Source organism: Lagenorhynchus albirostris, chromosome 4 (assembly GCF_949774975.1).
Source record: "Lagenorhynchus albirostris chromosome 4, mLagAlb1.1, whole genome shotgun sequence".
In the NCBI taxonomy this organism is placed as follows: Eukaryota; Metazoa; Chordata; class Mammalia; order Artiodactyla; family Delphinidae; genus Lagenorhynchus; species Lagenorhynchus albirostris.
This window is the reverse complement of record NC_083098.1, coordinates 35,692,933-35,711,979: the sequence shown is the minus strand read 5'-3', so window position 1 is coordinate 35,711,979 and position 19,047 is coordinate 35,692,933. Positions and strand designations below refer to the sequence as shown.

Sequence of the window (19,047 nt, the reverse complement as noted above, 5' to 3'; positions counted from 1 at the left end):
TTTTGCCAATGTTTCACTGATGTTTAATCCTTATCTATATGTGATGTGTAAAGTAAAAACAAACAAACAAATCAAAACAAAACCCTCCTATCTACAAATCAAAATTAATTTAATACATTTTAACTGTTAGAAAAGCTGGGAAGTAATTATGTTTTCACAGTTAAGTGTGCTCCCTTTTTGTTGAGACAGGGATGGAGGACATTTTATTTTCTACAGTTTGAAATAATTTTCTTATTTTACGGGAACATATTAAAGCATATATTTAGTATGTTAATCTATAGTTAAGAAGTTGTTTTGTACCTTAAAAATAAAAGATCAAGTGACCAGACAGTGAATTTCTGTAAGTATAATATTGATATAATTTCTAAAGTTATGAGAGAAAAATTCTAGTAACATAGAGAATTAAATTATTGACTATTTTAAGGTGATATTCAGAACTGTAAGACAGGATAGACAAAAAACTGTCATTGCTATTTTCTGTCTTATAGGTTTTGATTCCTCACAGTCTAAGGTATCTGAGTTTACATGACTTTAAGAATATGGGCATTATCTCTATATTAGAGATCTAGTAAAATTTAACAGTAAAACAGGAAAATCTACATTATGGAATATAACTGAATATTCTGGAAATTTATTAAATTTCCAGATTATATCATTAGTGAAATGAAAGGTTTCAAATTGAACAAAAAATTTTCAACTTACAAAGTTGAAACAAAAGTTCTAGAGCTCATATATTTTCATGAAGACGGTAAGAGAGAGGTATATTATTAATATGTAAACAATTCATGTTAAACTCATTTTAAGCATCTAACCTTCTTTAGTAATTTATTCTTTTGAATATTTAGAAGTAGTTGCTGTGGTTTTCAGAGGCAGTGAGTATTTTACTTAAACCAAGTACAGAGTGGCATGCTGTGAGATGGCATGCCATCTACTACTAACACACATGGACTTTTTTTGCAGTTTGATGTTGAATATCTTTTAAATAAAATTATTATTGACATTTAAAATATTGTTCGTTGAGAATATTTTCAAAATATCCATAATATATACTTTAAACCTGATACTTTCATGTGTATATCAGTAAGATAGTGAAAATGCCATTGTAGGAGGATTTTGTTGAAATGAATAATCTTAATAAATTATTTTAAAAACCATTAATGAAGACCTTAAATAGATGGTAACAATAATAATAAATAACTGATGATTTTCCTCTGATTTTTTTTTTTTTTAGCCTGGTGAGCTGAAGGACTGGTTCGTGGGTCGAAGCAATGCCCAGGGAATAGATCTGAACCGGAACTTTCCTGACCTGGACAGAATAGTTTATGTTAATGAGAAAGAAGGTGGTCCAAATAATCATCTGTTGAAAAATCTGAAGAAAATTGTGGATCAAAACACAAAGGTAAAGAACATGTATGGTTTTCCTGGGTTCTGTCCTCCAGCCTAAGGAAAGATGTCTGTTATCTTCATCACAATGAAGGACACAGGAGTGTTGTGAAAGCTTGTATGGGATAGTTCACTATGGCTGTGAAAGTCAAGGCTGGGACGCCTGGGGCCTGGAAACTAGTCCTACCCCTAGAAGTGGTCAGGGGTTTAGGGAGTGGGAGGCAGGGACAGGGGTAGGAGGGAGAACCCAGTTGTCTAGAAAGTCTTTTTGGCCTCTTTAGAGGCCCTTTATCAGCACATCTGATTAGCAACTCCTACAGCATTCCACTTTGTTGAACTTTTTCTTATTTTCCAGAACTTTCTCCTCTTCTGCCTTGCACAACTGCACTTCCTCCTACCTCTTCTAGTACCTTTCAAACCACTCCTCAGTTTCTTTCCCTGCTTCTTCTGCCTTGGCCTAAATGCTGGCCTTCAGGGTCCCATCTGCTACCCTCCTGTCTCTCCTTGGGTTTCCATCCTCTCCTGGACCTTCAGTGTTGTCCATTATACAAATTCTCCCAGATCTCTTTTGCCTGCTCACTGAGTCCCTTTATCTGGTGACACCTGGGGCCTCAAGCTCAGCATGACCAGAAATAAATCATTCCCTAAGAAAACACTATTCTCTCATTTACTTGACTGTCAAAGCCTTGATTTTTCCGTCTCTGTCACCACTCACCACACATGTAACCAGATCTTGGCGATTTGGCCTCCTGACACCTTTCAGCCTCTCCTTCCTCTGCCAACTCAGGCCCTGTGGTTTGCTCTGACGAGGAAGGGAGCCCCCATTCCTGTTTGGGGTTCAGCCTCTCCCAGCTCCATTCAGTCTTCTCAAATTCCTCCAGAGTGATCTTCATACACAAATTATTGCTCTATTGCTGAAAAACCCTAACCTTGCCGGGTCTCCACCGCCCAGAGGATAAAGGAAAAGACTCAAAATGTCAGAATAGTTTGATGGTTTAGTGTGGAGGCTCTGGAGGCAGCCACTTTGCTTCAAATTCTGGTTCTGTCCTTGCTGTGTGAGTTTTGCAAAGTTCTGTAACCACTGTGTGCTTCCTCCCCTTCATCCGAAGTGTGGACGTGACAATAGCATCCAGCCCATAGTGAGGTTATGAGGATTGGATGAGCCAGTACATGTGAAGTGCTGGAGGCCAGGACCTGGATTGTTACTGCTGTGTCAGCGTCATTGCTCAGTGCTCTGTTACGGACCACAAGGTCAGATGGATGCACACACCCACTAAACACTGGGTTTGAACACTATTTTCAGTTCCACAGAGGGGAGGCGAGCCCATCACAGAGGAACGGCAAGGACTGCTGGGGGCAGCCCCCACTGCGTCTTGTGTCTTTCTAGGCAATTCAACTCTGGCTTATCAGCTTCTTCTAGTATTTTTCCTAAGTGAGAGCTTGGAAAAGACGGTGTCTCCATTTTATTACAGTTCCAGGGCCATTCAAGTTTCCCTTGGCTGCTGGCAGCTGCCAGCTCAGCCACTCTTTAATCTGGCTTTGATATGCCATGTACTCCGTAAGCATACTGTCTTCTACTAACTTTATGTTCACAGTGCTCTTCCCTTTCCTTCCATGTTACCTCCTCTGTGAAGCCTTCCTCTCCTCCTCCAGACAGATCCTGTTGAGCCTGCCTTTATGTTCTTTATATATATTTCCAGTCTGGTGCTTATAGTTGTATAGAACTTTATAGATGTTATATTATTATTTGTTTACACAGCTGTTTTTCTTTGTGATTCTAGATTTCAGTCCCTTGATTACAGGAATTAGAATTCCTATTTGAGTCTGACTCATAGTAGGCTTGAAGCCTATTATGAACGAGTGCAGTCCAGCCTGGCAAGCAGATCACAACACCAGCTGCTGGAGTTCCAGACACGCACTCAGCACGTGGCTGGGACACTGTGTAGAGGATCCAGGAGAGAGGGAGTCTCAGCTTATTGGTCTAAAATTCTTCAAATTCTCCTGCCTGTATTTAAATAAGTTCATCCCAGAAACCTGGACTGAGCCTATAAGTGGGGACTGGTCTGTGAAAAGGGCTGCCAGGGGCTGAGGATTTTGGCAGAACTTGATAAGTGACTCACTTAAACACTTCTGTTTCTTATTTTTTTTTAATTAATTAATTTATTTATTTATTTTTGGCTGTGTTGGGTCTTCGTTTCTGTGCAAGGGCTTTCTCTAGTTGCGGCGAGCGGGGGCCACTCTTCATCGCAGTGTGCGGGCCTGTCACTGTCATGGCCTCTCTTGTTGCAGAGCACAGGCTCCAGACGCGCAGGCTCAGTAGTTGTGGCTCACAGGCCTAGTTGCTCCACGGCACGTGGGATCTTCCCAGACCAGGGCTCGAATCTGTGTCCCCTGCGTTGGCAGGCAGATTCTCAACCACTGTGCCACCAGGGAAGCCCCAACACTCCTGTTTCTGAGTCACAGATTTGCAGTTTCTCAGCCCCTAAACCATCTTTCCCTGGAGAGGGGAGAGCTGGAAAAGCAAAGGGCAGGGGTAATTAGAGGGGAAAAGAGGGTAGTCTTGTGTGATGACCTGTGAGGCCTAAGACTGAAATGAAAAACTGTTCTGGAAGCCCAGTGTGGGTATCAGCCCAAACTTTCCCCCTTGCCCATGCTGTCTGTTAAAACTAAGAAATGAGAGAAAGAATTCCTGTCACCTATCATAGAAGAATTGTGAAATAAACTCACGTTGACAGGATATGAGATTAGCAGCCTTCATGTAAGTGCCTTCATTTTCAGCCAGCACTGCCTTCCTCTTCCTCAATGGGACTTGTATAATATTTATATTAGATGTTTTCATATTTCTAGTTTAAGTAATACTTTTTAAAAATGATGTTTGTTCAAGGCACTTTAAAAAAATTAGAGCTTTTATTTTAAATAGTCTCAATGTCAATACTTTTTCTGGGTAAAGGTAAAATTAAAAAAATGCATAAAAATTAAATTTTAGTCTCTTTTCTGGAACAGAAGTAAAATTTGTTTACATTTTACTAAATCTTCAGTAAACCTGTTTAAGTCACGGGATGATATTGCCCATGTCTGGCTCATTTCCTTTTTCCATCTTTGTCAATTAGACACAGATAGTGTTTGGACCCAGCCCAGTACAAGATACATAGTAGATATTTCATTAATGTTATTACACATTACCCCTTTCTCACTTCGCCTTCTTGGCCTTGTAGTGGTGTGTGTGTATGTAGGTATGTGTGTGTGTGTGTGTGTGTGTGTGTGTGTGTGTGTGTGTGTGTGTGTGTATGTATTTACTGAGATATAATTTATAGCATTATTTAATTTGAGGTGTACAACGTAATGATTTGATATTTTATATATTGTGAAATGATCACCATAATAAGTCTAGTTAACATCCATCACCATACACAGTTACACATTTTTTTTCTTGTGGGGAGAACTTGTAAGATCTTCTCTCTTAGCAACTTTCAAATATACAGTACGGTATTATTAACTATGTACTCTATGCTGTACATGGCATGCCTAGGACTTATTTATTGTTTAACTGGAAGTCTGTACTTTTGACTCCCTTCATGTATTTCATCCACCCCCAGCCTCCTGCCTCTGGCACCCACCAATCTGTTCCCTGTTTCCTTAGAGTGGTTTTAAAATCTCTATGGTTGTAGGAATCAGGGGTTAAATATACAGATTCCTTATTTACAACAGCCAAGATATGGAAGCAACCTAAGTGTCCATCAATGGAGGAATGAATAAAGAATATGTGGTACATATATACAATGGAATATTACTCAGCCATAAAAGAGAATGAAATTTTGCCATTTGCAACAACATGGATAGACTTGGAGGGCATTAGGCTAAGTGAAATAAGTCAGACAAGAGAAAGATAAATACTGTATGATATCACTTATAGGTGAAATATAAAAAAAGAACAGGCTAGTGAATATTACAAAAAAGAAGCAGACTCACAGATATAGAGAACAAACTGGTGGTTACAGGGAAGGGGGAGGGGCAAGATAAGGGTCGTGGATTAAGAGGTAAACTACTATGTATAAATAAGTAAACTACAAGGATATATTGTACAGCACAGGCAATATAGCCAATATTTTATAATAGCTACAAATGGAGTATAACCTTTAAAAATTGTGAATCACTATGTTGTACACTGAAACTTATATAATATTGCACATCAACTATACGTCAATTTTAAAAACTGTAGATTCCTGTGATTGCTGAATCAAGAAGCCTGGGGTGTATATGCTATGGGAATGAGTGATAGAGAGGAACTTACACTTTACTAAGTCCTCCAGAGGCTCTCCTTGCTCTTCCGAACCTCTCTGAATACAAGGTCTCTCGTGCTCCCCGGAGTTCTTCCTGCTAAGTCATTTCTCATCTCTCAAGCTCTTCAGCCTGGTCACTTCCACTATTATCTGGGCTCGGCACATGAGCCTTGGCTTGGACTGCATGGAAACAGAGTGATTAAATCAAATAATTATATTAAATACTTGTCTTTAATGGCTAGAGTGGTGAAGAAAATGGAATAAATATAGCTTTGATATATTTTAAGAGCCAAAGCCATCTACTTATAGAGCATAACATTTGAGTTATATTTACAGTCTTTATGTAGTTTTTTTTTTTTGCTGTACGCGGGCCTCTCACTGTTGTGGCCTCTCCCGTTGCGGAGCACAGGCTCCGGATGCGCAAGCTCAGCGGCCATGGTTCACGGGCCCAGCCACTCCGCGGCATGTGGGATCTTCTTGGACCGGGGCACGAACCCGTGTCCCCTGCATCGGCAGGCGGACTCTCAACCACTGCGCCACCAGGGAAGCCCATATTTATAGTCTTTAAATGGAAGTTTAAAGATAGGTCATAATTGGCTCTGGATTCTGTTAAGGGCTCCATCTAAGAGGTGCTCCAAAGCCTTCTCTATGGATTAGTTAAATATGTGATTACAATACCCAGGAGATTTCAGCATTTAGTCAGCCTAAAAGACTCTATTAATAGTCAAAGAGAAATGAGTTCAACTTATCAAATTGTGGAGTTTGCTTGCTTGCTTTTGAACATCTAGTAACATGAATGTTAGCAATAGTGTATGTATAGGAACTAACAATAGGCTAAACCTAATAACCACATACGACTTTGTGTTTTCAGGACTGTATCTTTTTTTTTCTTTTTCTCTTTTAAAAAAACAGCTTTGTTGAGATATGATTTACATACCATAGAACCCACCCATGTGAAGTGTACAATTCAGTGGTTTTTAGTACATTCACAGGTAATGAGCAACCAATACCACACAGTTTCGGAATATTTTTATCATCTCAGAAAGAAACCCCATACCCTTTAGCTATCACCCCACTATCCCTCCACCGCCACTCCAGCCTTAAACCACTAATCTGCTTTCTGTTTCTGTGGACTTCCTTGTTCTGGCCACTTCATGTGAGTGGAATCATATAATATGTGGTCTTTTGTGCCTGGCTTGTTTCACTGAGCATGTTTTCAAGGATCATTTATGTTGTGGCATGTGATATTTCAGGACTGTATCTTTAAATTTGCTTCAAAAAACATTTTCTTTAAAAACTTTTTTATTAAAAAATTAATATTTTATTATAAACAAAAAGATAAAGCAAATATAAATAAGCAGAAAAATAACCCATTACCCAGCATTCTTAAATGACCACCATTCACATTTTGGTATGTGTCCTTCAAAATTATTTCTTACACATGAATCAACATATAAATATATGGAAACATGCCATTTTGAACCTTTTCAGGTGAATAATAAATACAAGAATACAGTCTGCCGCAGAATGGTGTTGCCTCCTGAGCTCACATTCAAACCTATCCTTCGCTCCAGGGAGTATTTGCTTGCTTCGCTATCCAAATCTACCTTATTTTTCCCCCGAGACATTGTGAAGTTCCACCTCCTTCCTGAAATCCTTAGTGATTTTCCAAACCACAGAGATTTCTGTCTCGTCTGAACTCAGTGAAATATTTGTCAGAGCCAATCACTGGGTTTTGAATAAATAGGAAAGATGGGGCAGATGTACAAACAAGAGGACTGACAAGAAATTCAGCAGTAAAAGAAAAACTTCTGAACAGAATATTATAGAAGAATGTGTGACAAACCCATATCATATAATATTAATGCCATTCTTGAGCAATTGAGCCTAATAAACAGTAAATTTGTTGCAAAAAAGCATAAACGTTATAGATTTTTTGATTAAATTGTCCTATATTAGTTATTTTAAAGTTGATTTAAATTAAAATTTAAACTGGATTTGATTTAAATTAATTTAAACTTCAGAAACAAATTTAAGTGTATATAAGAATTTAGTTTATGAAAAGGGAGTGTTTCAGATTATTATGGAAAGAATAGATTATTCAATAAATGGAATTGAGACAAATCCATCTCACAAATATTAGCATAGATCAAAATAAAATCTAGATGTATTATGACTTAAATATAAAAAGTATGAACCTAGTAAAAGAAAACTTTGGTAAATTTGTCATTTTTGGAGTGGGATAGAACTTTCTAAATCCCAGTATAGAAAACTGGCATATGGTGGCCGCTTAATAGTTTTTGAATAAAGGAATGAAATATAAACCCAAGGACAAGACCATAAAAAAAGATCAGTAGATTTGACAACATAAATATCTTAATGTTTTATATTTTAATTATTATTATTCTTAAATTTGAAAGGCAAATAAGAAACTTGGAAAATATCTATAATATGTAGTAGATAGAGGGTTAATGTTTTTAATAAATAAACAACTCTTGCAAATTAATAAGAAAATATGCATTTCAATAGAAAAATCAGTTAAACCATGTATAAACATGTCACCAAAGAATAAACCTAAATGGTCACTAAACATATAAAAAACTGCTCTAGTTTTATTAATCAAAGAATGAAAATTAAAGAAATTCTATTTGTCATGTATCAAAGTGACAGACTTGAAAAACACGTATCCCATGTTGGTAAGAGTAATTACAAATGACAGGTTTATTATAGTGTTGCTGGGTATATTGTTGTATCTTTCAGGGGTGCAGTCTGGAATACATTTAAAATTTTTTTTCTAAATGTGCTTAGTTTTTGGTCAATTCTTTCCATTTCTAGGGAAATTTCCCTTAAAAAAATGTGGATCTGCACAAAGAGTGCAGCTACAAGTGTGTTCACAGCATTTTTTTTTCAAAAAACAAGTCAATACCCAGCAATTGGCGATCCACCCCCCACAGCTTTATTGAAGTATAATTGACACATAAAAATTGTATAGATTTAAGATGTATAGTGTGATGATTTGATATACGTATATGCTGTGAAATGGTCACCACAATCAAGCTAATTAACACATCCATCACCTCCCATAGTTATCTTTTTTTTTCTTTTGTGTTGAGAACACTTGTGACCTACTCTCTTAGAAAATTTCAAGTACACAATACAGTATTATTAAGTCATCTGGGGATACATTAGATTCCCAGAGCTAATTCATTCTGTAACTGAAAGTTTGTACCCTTTGACCAACATCTTCCTATTTTCTCCTCCTCTTCCACCAAGTGGAGGTCCCTAGTGCTCGTGTAGTAGCTCTGAGCCATACTGCTGGGTTTGAGTCCAGTCCTACTACTCCCAATGAGGTGGCCTCACGCTATTCCCCGACTTCTCTATGTCTCACTTTACACATCAGTAAAATGGGGGTATGTGCAGTCCCTATCTCATAGGGTGGATGTGAAAATTCAGTGTGTCACACAGAAAGTGTTTAATAAGTATTAGCTGTTATTTTTTCCATGTTTAAGAATATGTCCATACTACTCAGCCATTGAAATAATAATTCAGTGACATGAAAAAGTATTATCTGTTGAGCAAAATAGGTGGCATACAAAATGGTATATAAATGATATTAATTTCCTTTGTGTTTATCTCCTCTACATTTTTTACAATGAACATATTTTTTTATAGTGAGAATAAGATAAACCAAACAAATAATAAAGACAATGTCCTATTCTAAATCACAATCACACTTTTCCACAATTAGAAGTAGCCTACATGAAAAATAGGATAGTTTTGATACATTAAAGCTGACATACTGAAAATAATGTGGGATTTATAGTTTATATACTGGATTTGAATCTTAAATGTCTGAACTTGGACACGTCATTAACACTCCCAACTCTCAGATTCTCCCCTGCAAAATGGGGATGTATATCCCCTATCAAATGGGGATGTTGTGAAGCTCAATAAAATAGTGTATGTGAGAGCTATTCATAAACTGAACAGAGACATACAAATACAAGATCTAATTATAACCATCAAAACCTACTGAAGCTTTTAGTTATTCTGTCCCAAAGAACAATATGAATCACATCTCCAGTAAAAGGCTTTCTATTTTTTTAAATCAGAGAGGTACTTGGTAGTTTGAGAGTCTTCCTAGTTGCTATTAAAAACTCATCACATAAAGTATCAAGCTTTTGGCTCAGTTTAATTCTTTGGTATACATTTTGTTCCTCCTTTGTTTTGCTTCCAAGGTATGAGGGGCTGTGAATCATTCAAAAGACAACATGAATTCCTGAAACTTTTGCCTTTGTTTTAAAATTTAAGATGATCATCCCAAAGTAAACTATTTGATGATGAAATCTGGAAGAGACCCAATTTAATTTTTTTCTTAGGAAAAATGTTTAAAGTAGTTGAAGGGAATTGGAAAAATAGTAAGCAAAAATTGGAAGGAAAATCAACCATGTTTCTTCAGTTGCACCACCACAGAGAAAGAACCCTGTTCTGCGGCTCAGCTATTTTCTTTTCTCCTTGTCTTATCCTTAATTATTATTAACAAAGATCAGATGGAGTTGTGCCCAAATTTGTAAGTGATTTGTATGCTGTTTTTCATGTTACAAAGAAAGAAAAGCTGGCAGCTTTTAAGTAGAACTTTCAAGGAAATCGAAATATTTTTTATAAGTCTGAGAAAGATAGAGATGGGGAATGCTCCTCCTTTCTTTCTACGAAAACAATCACAGAGTTCTTGGAATATGACCAGCTTTCAGTTGTTGTTTTTGGTTTTTGTTGTTGTTTTTACCTTTTCTATGTCTTTTCTGTCAAGTGATCCCACCAATGACTGCCACATTTAGAATCCTTTTAATCTCTAATCTTTAATACAGCTTGCTCCTGAGACCAAGGCTGTCATTCATTGGATTATGGATATTCCTTTTGTGCTTTCGGCCAATCTTCATGGAGGAGACCTTGTGGCTAATTACCCATATGACGAGACACGGAGCGGTAGGTGTCCTTCCTGCTTCTCTAATTGGTTCAAGGTTTACAATTCGTTTACAAGAGTTTATTGGATGATTTCTGTAATATTCTTTTAAGGGACTGGTCATTCAGTGATTTTGCCTGTAGAAATACATCTACTGAACTGGAATATCCCCTATTTCATGTGGTATTGGCATATATATCTGGCAGAAAAAGACTATAAATTAAAAAAAAAGTTTAGGTGAAGAGAAACATGATCTTGACTGAACACTTAGAGAAGGGAGAGGGAGAAAACAGACGTCATGAACTTGGGTCACTCTTGGACTCTGGTAAAATGGAGGAGTAATGGAATTTATGTAGGTTTATGTACAAGATAGCTTAAAAATGGAGGCAGCCTTTTGCCGCTCCATCAGGGCCCATATACATCTCTGCATGTGTCTTTTTGTGCACTCACACTTATGTATTTGTTTTTTTTTTTTTTGCGGTACGTGGTCCTCTCGCTGTTGTGGCCTCTCCCGTTGCGGAGCACAGGCTCCGGTCGCGCAGGCTCAGCGGCCATGGCTCACGGGCCCAGCCGCTCCACGGCATGTGGGATCTTCCCAGACCGGGGCACAAACCCGTGTCCCCTGCATCAGCAGGCGGACTCTCAACCACTGCGCCACCAGGGAAGCCCCCACTTCTGCATTTGGAACTGTTTCTTGATGGTGTCAGGGAGGGGAAGTGATGCTTTTGTTTCCTTTAACTAGTTTTAGTTAAGCTTTAACTAGTTTTAGTTAAGCACAGCAAACTTTAGCCAGATAGATATTATCAGCTTAATTTTTGTTGTTCCAGGAAATTTCCTGCTTTGAATGGATTCTTAGGAGCCTTTGAAAAGTTAGGTCTTTGTAAACACAGGGTAACTGTAGGTATTGGAAACTGAGTTTTGAAGAGTCTTTGGTAAAACATCCTTAAAATTTGGAGATTTTTGTGGTTTGTCAATAGCTGGAAATTTAAAGGACTGGCATAGTTGATAATACAGAATAAGAATACCGTGTACTAAAATATTTATTTATTTCAGTAATACACATAGGAAATTTTTTAAAACTGTAAATTTAGATACTGAAAAATATGTGTGAGAGTGGTTCATAGTGCCTGTGGAGTTAACAATGGAAATCTCCTTGCTGTCTTCCCAAGTCCAATTTACTATGAACTTGTCACCTTTTCTTGTGAAGCTTTCAATTCATAAGCAGAATGTACATTCTACCCAGTTTCTGCTTTGTGGTATTAGGAGTGGACGTTATACAACCTAAAAACAAAGGTGTAATTGTTGAGTACGTAAACCTTCACTCCTTTCCCATAGTGATGTAGCTAAAAAATACGTCAGCAAGAGATCAACACCAAATCACTCTTCAGAAAACACGCAGTGCTCCTCAGACTGTGTCAGTTTCTTTAGTCTTGTGGATTTATTTTCCAGGTAGTGCTCATGAATACAGCTCCTGCCCAGATGATGACATCTTCCAAAGTTTGGCTCGGGCGTACTCGTCCTTCAACCCCCCCATGTCGGACCCGGATCGGCCCCCGTGTCGCAAGAATGATGACGACAGCAGCTTCGTAGAAGGAACGACCAACGGCGCAGCATGGTACAGCGTGCCTGGAGGCGAGTTTCCCTTTTGCTCTTTATGTGATTAGTGGCTTTTAAAAAATAATTACCGTTTACATTTAGGGAAACTTCAATCTTCAATCATTAAGAAATAGACTGAACCTATAGATCATCCATTAAAATTAGTCTACTTTATGCATGGATGATTGCTATTATAGTTTTTTGTTGATTTTTAAGAATCAAGATGCTAATTGAAGAGCTGTAGTAAACGAACTGAAGACATCCGCTGGGAAAATATAGATTGAATATTGTTAATTACCCTACTTTTCAAATTCTGGCCTTAGGGAATAAGATACCATCCCGGTTATATGTTAGTCATGCTTCGATTGTAGGTAAATGTATATTTTAGAGGGCTGGCTTTGGCCTTTAGTATATCTTGGTCCACATACCATTTGTTTTTATTTCAAAAATTTCACTTCATGTGGAATGTTTATTTTGTATTCACTGCTGCAGTAAACACTATTATTATCAGGAAGCACTGCACCTTTTATTGGGTCTGAAAAGGGAAAAGCCCACCTCAGCACAGCTGGAGGAAGCATCTCTAGACACCAAGGCAGCTCATGTGGCAATCTAGCATGGACTTTGAAGAGCTCTCATTTTTTGAAGAGCTCTCATTTTTCGGGCTGGATCACTCATAGTTGTGTAATATTGCCTCTACCAAGGATGAAGAGTGAAATGTAAAGATACTGATTTTTTTTTCCTCTGCCTAAGAACAATTTTCTGTGGCCTACCTGGAAGTGAAAACAGAATTTAGGACAGTAGCAGCAGTGGCTAATTATAGGATTTGGGTTTGTTTAATATGTTTTTATTTTGGTTGAATTATGCCCTGAGAAAAATATTCTTCCAGATTTTTTCTTTCTGATATATGTTTATTCTGTTTTTTTAAAAAATTGAGGTATAGCTGATGTACAATATTATATAAGTTACAGGTGTACAACATAGTGATTCACAATTTTTAAAGGTTGTACTCTATTTATAGTTATTATAAAGTATTGGCTGTATTCCCTGTGCTATACAATATATCCTTGTAGCTTATTTTATATATAGTAATTGTACCTCTTAATCACCTACCCCTATCTTGCCCCCCACTTCCCTCTCCCCACTGGTAACAGCTAGTTTGTTCTCTATGTCTGTGAGTCTGTTTTGTTGTTGTTATAGTCACAGCTTTATTTTTTAGATTCCACATATAAGTGATACCATACAGTATTTACCTTTCTCTGTGTGACTTATTTCACTGGGCATCATACCCTCCAACTCCATCCATGTTGCTGTAAATGGCAAAATTTCATTCTGTTTTATGGCTAAGTAGTATTCCATTGTGTAAATATACCACATCTTCATCCATTGATCTGTTGATGGACACTTAGGTTGCTTCCATATCTTGCCAATTGTAAATAATGATGCTATGAACATTGGGGTGCATGTAACTTTTTGAATTAGTGTTTTTGTTTTTTTCGGATATATACTCAGTAGTGGAATTGCTGGGCTGTATGGTAGTTCTATTTTTGGTTTTTTCAGAAACCTTCAAAATGTTTTTCACACTGGCTGCACCAATTTAAATTCCCAACAACAGTGTTGGAGGGTTCCTTTTTCTCTGCATCGTTGTCAACATTTGTTATTTGTGTTATTTTTGATGATAGCCATTCTGACAGGTGTGAGGTTTTTTTTTTTTTTGCGGTACGCGGCCCTGTCACTGCCGTAGCCTCTCCCATTGTGGAGCACAGGCTCCGGACGTGCAGGCCCAGCAGACATGGCTCATGGGCCCAGCCGCTCCGTAGCATGCGGGATCTTCCCAGACCGGGACACGAATCCATGTCCCCCACATCGTCAGGCGGACTCTCAACCACTGTGCCACCAGGGAAGCCCTCAGTTTGGTTTTGATTTGCAATTCTCTGATGACTAACGATGTTGAGCATCTTTTCACATGCCTTTAGGCCACCTGTGTGTCTTCTTTGGAAAAATGTCTATTCAGGTCTTCTGCCCATTATTTAATCAGGTTGTTTGGGTTTTTTTTGATGTTGAGTTGTATTAAGTTCCTTATGTATTTTGGATATTAACTCCTTATGCAATATATGATTTAAAAATACTTTCTCCCATTCCTTAAGTTGCCTTTTCATTTTGTTGACCATATCGTTTGCTGTGCAGAAGCTTTCAGTTTGATGCAGTCCCACTTATTAATTTTTGTTTTTGTTGCTTGTGCTTTTGGCGTCATACCCAAAAAACTTTACTAAGACCAGTATTGGGAGCCTTGTCTCTGTTTTCTCCTAGGAGCTTTACAGTTCAGGTCTTGCATTTAAGCCTTTAATCCATTTGGAATTAATATTGGTGTATAGCATAAGATAAAAGTCCAATTTCATTCTTTTGCACATGTGTATCCAGTTTTCCCAAAACTTTTTTTTAAAGAGACTGTGTCTTATTCCCATTTAGTATTCTTGGCTCTATTGTCAAGTATTAGTTGAGTGTATATATCAGGGTTTATTTCTGGGCTCTTGATTCTATTACAGTGGTCTGTGTGTCTGTTTTTATACCAGTACCATTACTGTTTTCATTATTTTAGCTTTGTAGTATAGTTTGAAATCAGGAAGTGTGATGCCTCCAGCTTTGTTCTTCTTTTTCAAGATTGCTTTGGCTAGTCATTGTCTTTTGTAGGTCTATATGAATCTTAGGATTGTTTTTTTTCCCCCATCTCTGTGAAAAATTCCATTGGAATTTTGATAGGGATTGTATTGAATCTATAGATAGCTTTGAGTGGTATGGATGTTTTAACAATATTAAATTTATGAACATTGGATATTTTTCCATTATCTTTGTATCTTCTTCAATTTCTTTTATCAATGTCTTATAGTTTTCAGTGTACAGCTCTTTCATCTCCTTGGTTAAATTTATTCCTAAGTATTTTATTGTTTTTGGTGCTATTGTAAATGAGATTGATTTCTTTATATGTTTTTTGGATAGTTTGTTATTAACATATAGAAATGCAACTTATCTTTGTATGATGATTTGGTATCCTGCAACTTTTATGAAATATTTTATTAGTCCCAACAGTTTTTTTTTCTTTGTGTGTGTGTGTTTGTGGAGTCTCTAGGGTTTTCTATACATAAGGTCATATCATTACAGACAGAGATAATTTTACTTCTTCCTTTCCAACTTGGATGTCTTTTATTTATTTTTCTTGCCTCATTTCTCTGGCTAGAACTTCTAGCACTATGTTGAATAGGAATGGTGAGAGTAGGCACCCTTGTCTTGTTCTTGATCTTAGAGAAAAAGCTTTAAATCTTTCACCATTGAGTATGATGTTAGCTGTGGTGTTGTCATATATGGACTTTATTATGTTAAGATATGTTCTTTTTATACCCAATCTATTGAGAGTTTTTATCATGAAAAAATGCTGAATGTTTTCAAATGCTTTTTCTGCATATTTTGAGATGATGATATCATTTTTATCTTTCATTCTATTAATGCAGTATATTACATTTGTTGATTTGTGTATGTTGAACCATCCTTGCATCCTAGGGATAAATTTCACTTGATCATGGTATATGACTTTTTTTTTTATGTACTGTTGAATTCAGTTTGCTAGTGTCTTGTTGAGAAATTTTGCATCTGTATTCATCATGATAATTAGCCTTTAATTTCTTTTTCCGTAGTGTCCTTATCTGGCTTTGGAATCAGCATAATGCTGGACTTGTAAAAAAGAGTTTGGGAGTGTTCCCTCCTCCTCAGTTTTTTGGAAGAGTTTGATAAGGATTGGTGTTAATTCTTCTTTAAGTGTTTGGTAGAATTCACCAGTGAAACCGTCTGACCCTGGGCTTTTCTTTTTAGGAAGTTTTTGATTACTGATCCAATCTCCTTACCAATAATTGGTCTGTTTTGATTTTCTATTTCTTCATGGTTCAGTCTGGGTAGGTTGTATGTTTCTGTGAATTTATCCATTTCTTCTAGGTTATCCAGTTGTTGGCTTATAATTGTTCACAGTAGTCTTTTATGATCCTTTGTATTTCTATGGTATTAGTTGCAATGTCTCCTCTTTATTTTCGGATTTTTTTGAGTCCCCTCTCTTTTTTTTCTTGTTAAGTCTAACTAAAGGTTTGTCTATTTTGTTTATCTTTTCAAAAACCAGCCCTTAGATTTGTTTATCTTTTCTATTGTTTTCCTGGCCTCTATTTCATTTATTTCTGCTTTGATCCTTATTATTTCCTTCCTTCTGCCAATTTTGCCCTGGGTTTGTTCATTTTCTAGTTTTTTGAAGTGTAGGAATAAATTGTTTATTTTACATATTTCTTTTTTCTTTTAAATGTAGGCATTTATCATAATAAACTTCTTTCTTAGGACTGCTTTTGCTGCATCTCATAAGTTTTGGCAGGTTGTGTTTCTGTTTTCATTTGTTCAAGATATTTTGGCTTCCCTTTGACCCACTGCTGTTCAAGAGTGTGTTGTTTACTTTTCTACATGTTTGTGAATTTTTCAGTTTTACTCTTGTTATGATTTCTAGTTTTGTACTACTATGGTTGGAAAAGATACTTGGTATGATTTCAGTCTACTTAAGTCTGCTGAGATTTGTTTTGTGACCTATCATATGATCTACCCTGGAGAATGTTTCATGTATGCTTGAGAAGAATGTTTATTCTGCAGCTGTTGGATGGTATGTTCTGTATGTCTGTTAGGTTCATATGGTATAAACTATAGTTCAAGGCCAGTGTTTCCTTACTGATACTCTGTCTGGATGATCTATTTATCCATTATTGGAAGTGGGGTACTGAAGTCCCCTACTATTATTGTACTATTGTCATTTCTCCCTTCAGACCTGTTAGTATTTGCCTAATATATTTAGATGCTCCAATGTTGAGTGTTTATATATTTTTGATAGTTATATCCTTTGACGAATTGACCACTTTATCAAAATATAATGACCTCCTTTGTCTCTTGTTTCAGTTTTTGGCTTAAACTGTATTTTGTCTGAGATAAGTATCACTACCTCTCCTCTCTTTTGGTTTCCATAAGCATGGAGTATTTTTTTGTCATCCCTTCAGTTTGAGCCTACATGTGTTCTTAAAGCTGAAGTGAGTTTCTTGTAGGTGCCATATAGTTGGGTCTTATTTTTTTATTTATTCAGCTACTCTATGCCTTTTTTTTGTGTGTGTGTGTGGTACTTGGGCCTCTCACTGCTGTGGCCTCTCCTGTTGTGGAGCACAGGCTCCGGATGCGCAGGCTCAGCGGCCATGGCTCACGGGCCCAGCCGCTCCACGACATGTGGGATCTTCCAGGACTGGGGCATGAACCCATGTCCCCTGCATCGGCAGGCAGACTCTCAACTGCTGCGCCACCAGGGAAGCCCCACTCTATGCCTTTTGATTGGAGAATTTAATCTGTTTATATTTAAAATATTGATAAGGACTTCCCATTTTATTGTTTTCTGTTTTGCAGTTCCCTTGTTCCTTTCTTCCCCTCTTGCTGTCTTTCTTTGTGAACTGATGATTTTCTGCAATGGTAGGCTCTGATTCCTTTCTGTTTTGTTCTTTTTGTATCTACCATAGGATTTTGCTTTATGGTTACCATGAGGCTTATATAAAACATCTTATAGCATAACAGTCCATTTTAAGCTGTCAACAACCTAACTTTGATTGCAAACAAAAACTTTACCCTTTTACCTCCTTCCCCCCACATTTTATGTTTTGATGTCACAATTTACATCCTACCATTTTGTGTATCTATGAACAAATTATTGTAGCTATTGTTATTTTTAATATTTTTTAACCTTTATACTAGAGTTAAGTGATTAATACACTACCATATTAAAGTATCAGAATATTCTGAATCTGACTATATACTTACCTTTACCAGTGTGTTGTATATTTTTATATGTTTGCATATCACTAAATTAGGTCTCTTTGGCACTGAGCTGTGCCACCTTAGAGAAGGGGGTGATGCACACTCCCTTCAATGTGTCCAAGCTTGGATTTTTTTTTCTCCAATGATGTGCTTTAACTTTTCCATTAGATTCCTGAACTTCCACAAAGGCACTCTATTCATGGGTAATTGTCAAAATTGGTGTTCTTTGGGGAGGGAAGACAGTAGAAAACTCCTATTTCACCATTTTAATGACGTCACTCTCAGTCTTCAAAGCTGATTCCAGCATTGTGGAATGTGGCTGATACTTGCTTTAGCACTGTAAAACAGCAATGTGTTACACTAAATGACTGCTTAAGAACCTGAGAGAGTTTGTGCTTGTGAGGTGGTAACTATTTCCCAAGTATGTTGTTCCATCGCTTATGGAAGGTGATTTCACTTGCGATTTCCCACAGTCTCCCCAAGATGCACTGGTTGATACATATTTTACTTGGCCCTCAGCAGAGCAGTCTGTGTAGGGTTTTAGTCACCACATGCATATTTTGACTTTTCATTTCTTTTTTTTTGGCAGGAATGCAAGATTTCAATTACCTCAGCAGCAACTGTTTTGAGATTACCGTGGAGCTTAGCTGTGAAAAGTTTCCACCTGAAGAGACTTTGAAGAGCTACTGGGAAGATAACAAAAACTCCCTCATTAGCTACATTCAGCAGGTAAACACAGTCTCTAGCATAAAATGGGAGATTTAAGAACATTTAAACCTGGAGTACAATAGTTTCCTAAGAGGATCCCAGCCTACAGGACTCCATCTCACCCAGAATGAGGATGCTGCGTTTGGAAAATGTGTCAGTAGTGATTCAAATAGGCTTTCATTTGTCATAGGTTTTGTGGTTCATGAATATTCACTGAGAACTGACTAAACTGGAGAGTTGTGGAGAAGTGAG

General features: G+C 37.2%; 1 protein-coding gene across 1 annotated transcript in view; it reads left to right on the top strand.

Annotated features, from left to right (window-relative positions):
* The window catches only part of CPE (carboxypeptidase E), a 109,411-nt gene that overhangs the window by 80,276 nt on the left and 10,088 nt on the right, over positions 1-19,047 (top strand). The window contains exons 3-6 of the mRNA XM_060147825.1: positions 1,232-1,399; positions 10,529-10,650; positions 12,077-12,255; positions 18,677-18,816. Coding sequence (XP_060003808.1) covers positions 1,232-1,399; positions 10,529-10,650; positions 12,077-12,255; positions 18,677-18,816 — 609 coding nt within the window. The remainder of the gene's footprint in view (positions 1-1,231; positions 1,400-10,528; positions 10,651-12,076; positions 12,256-18,676; positions 18,817-19,047) is intronic.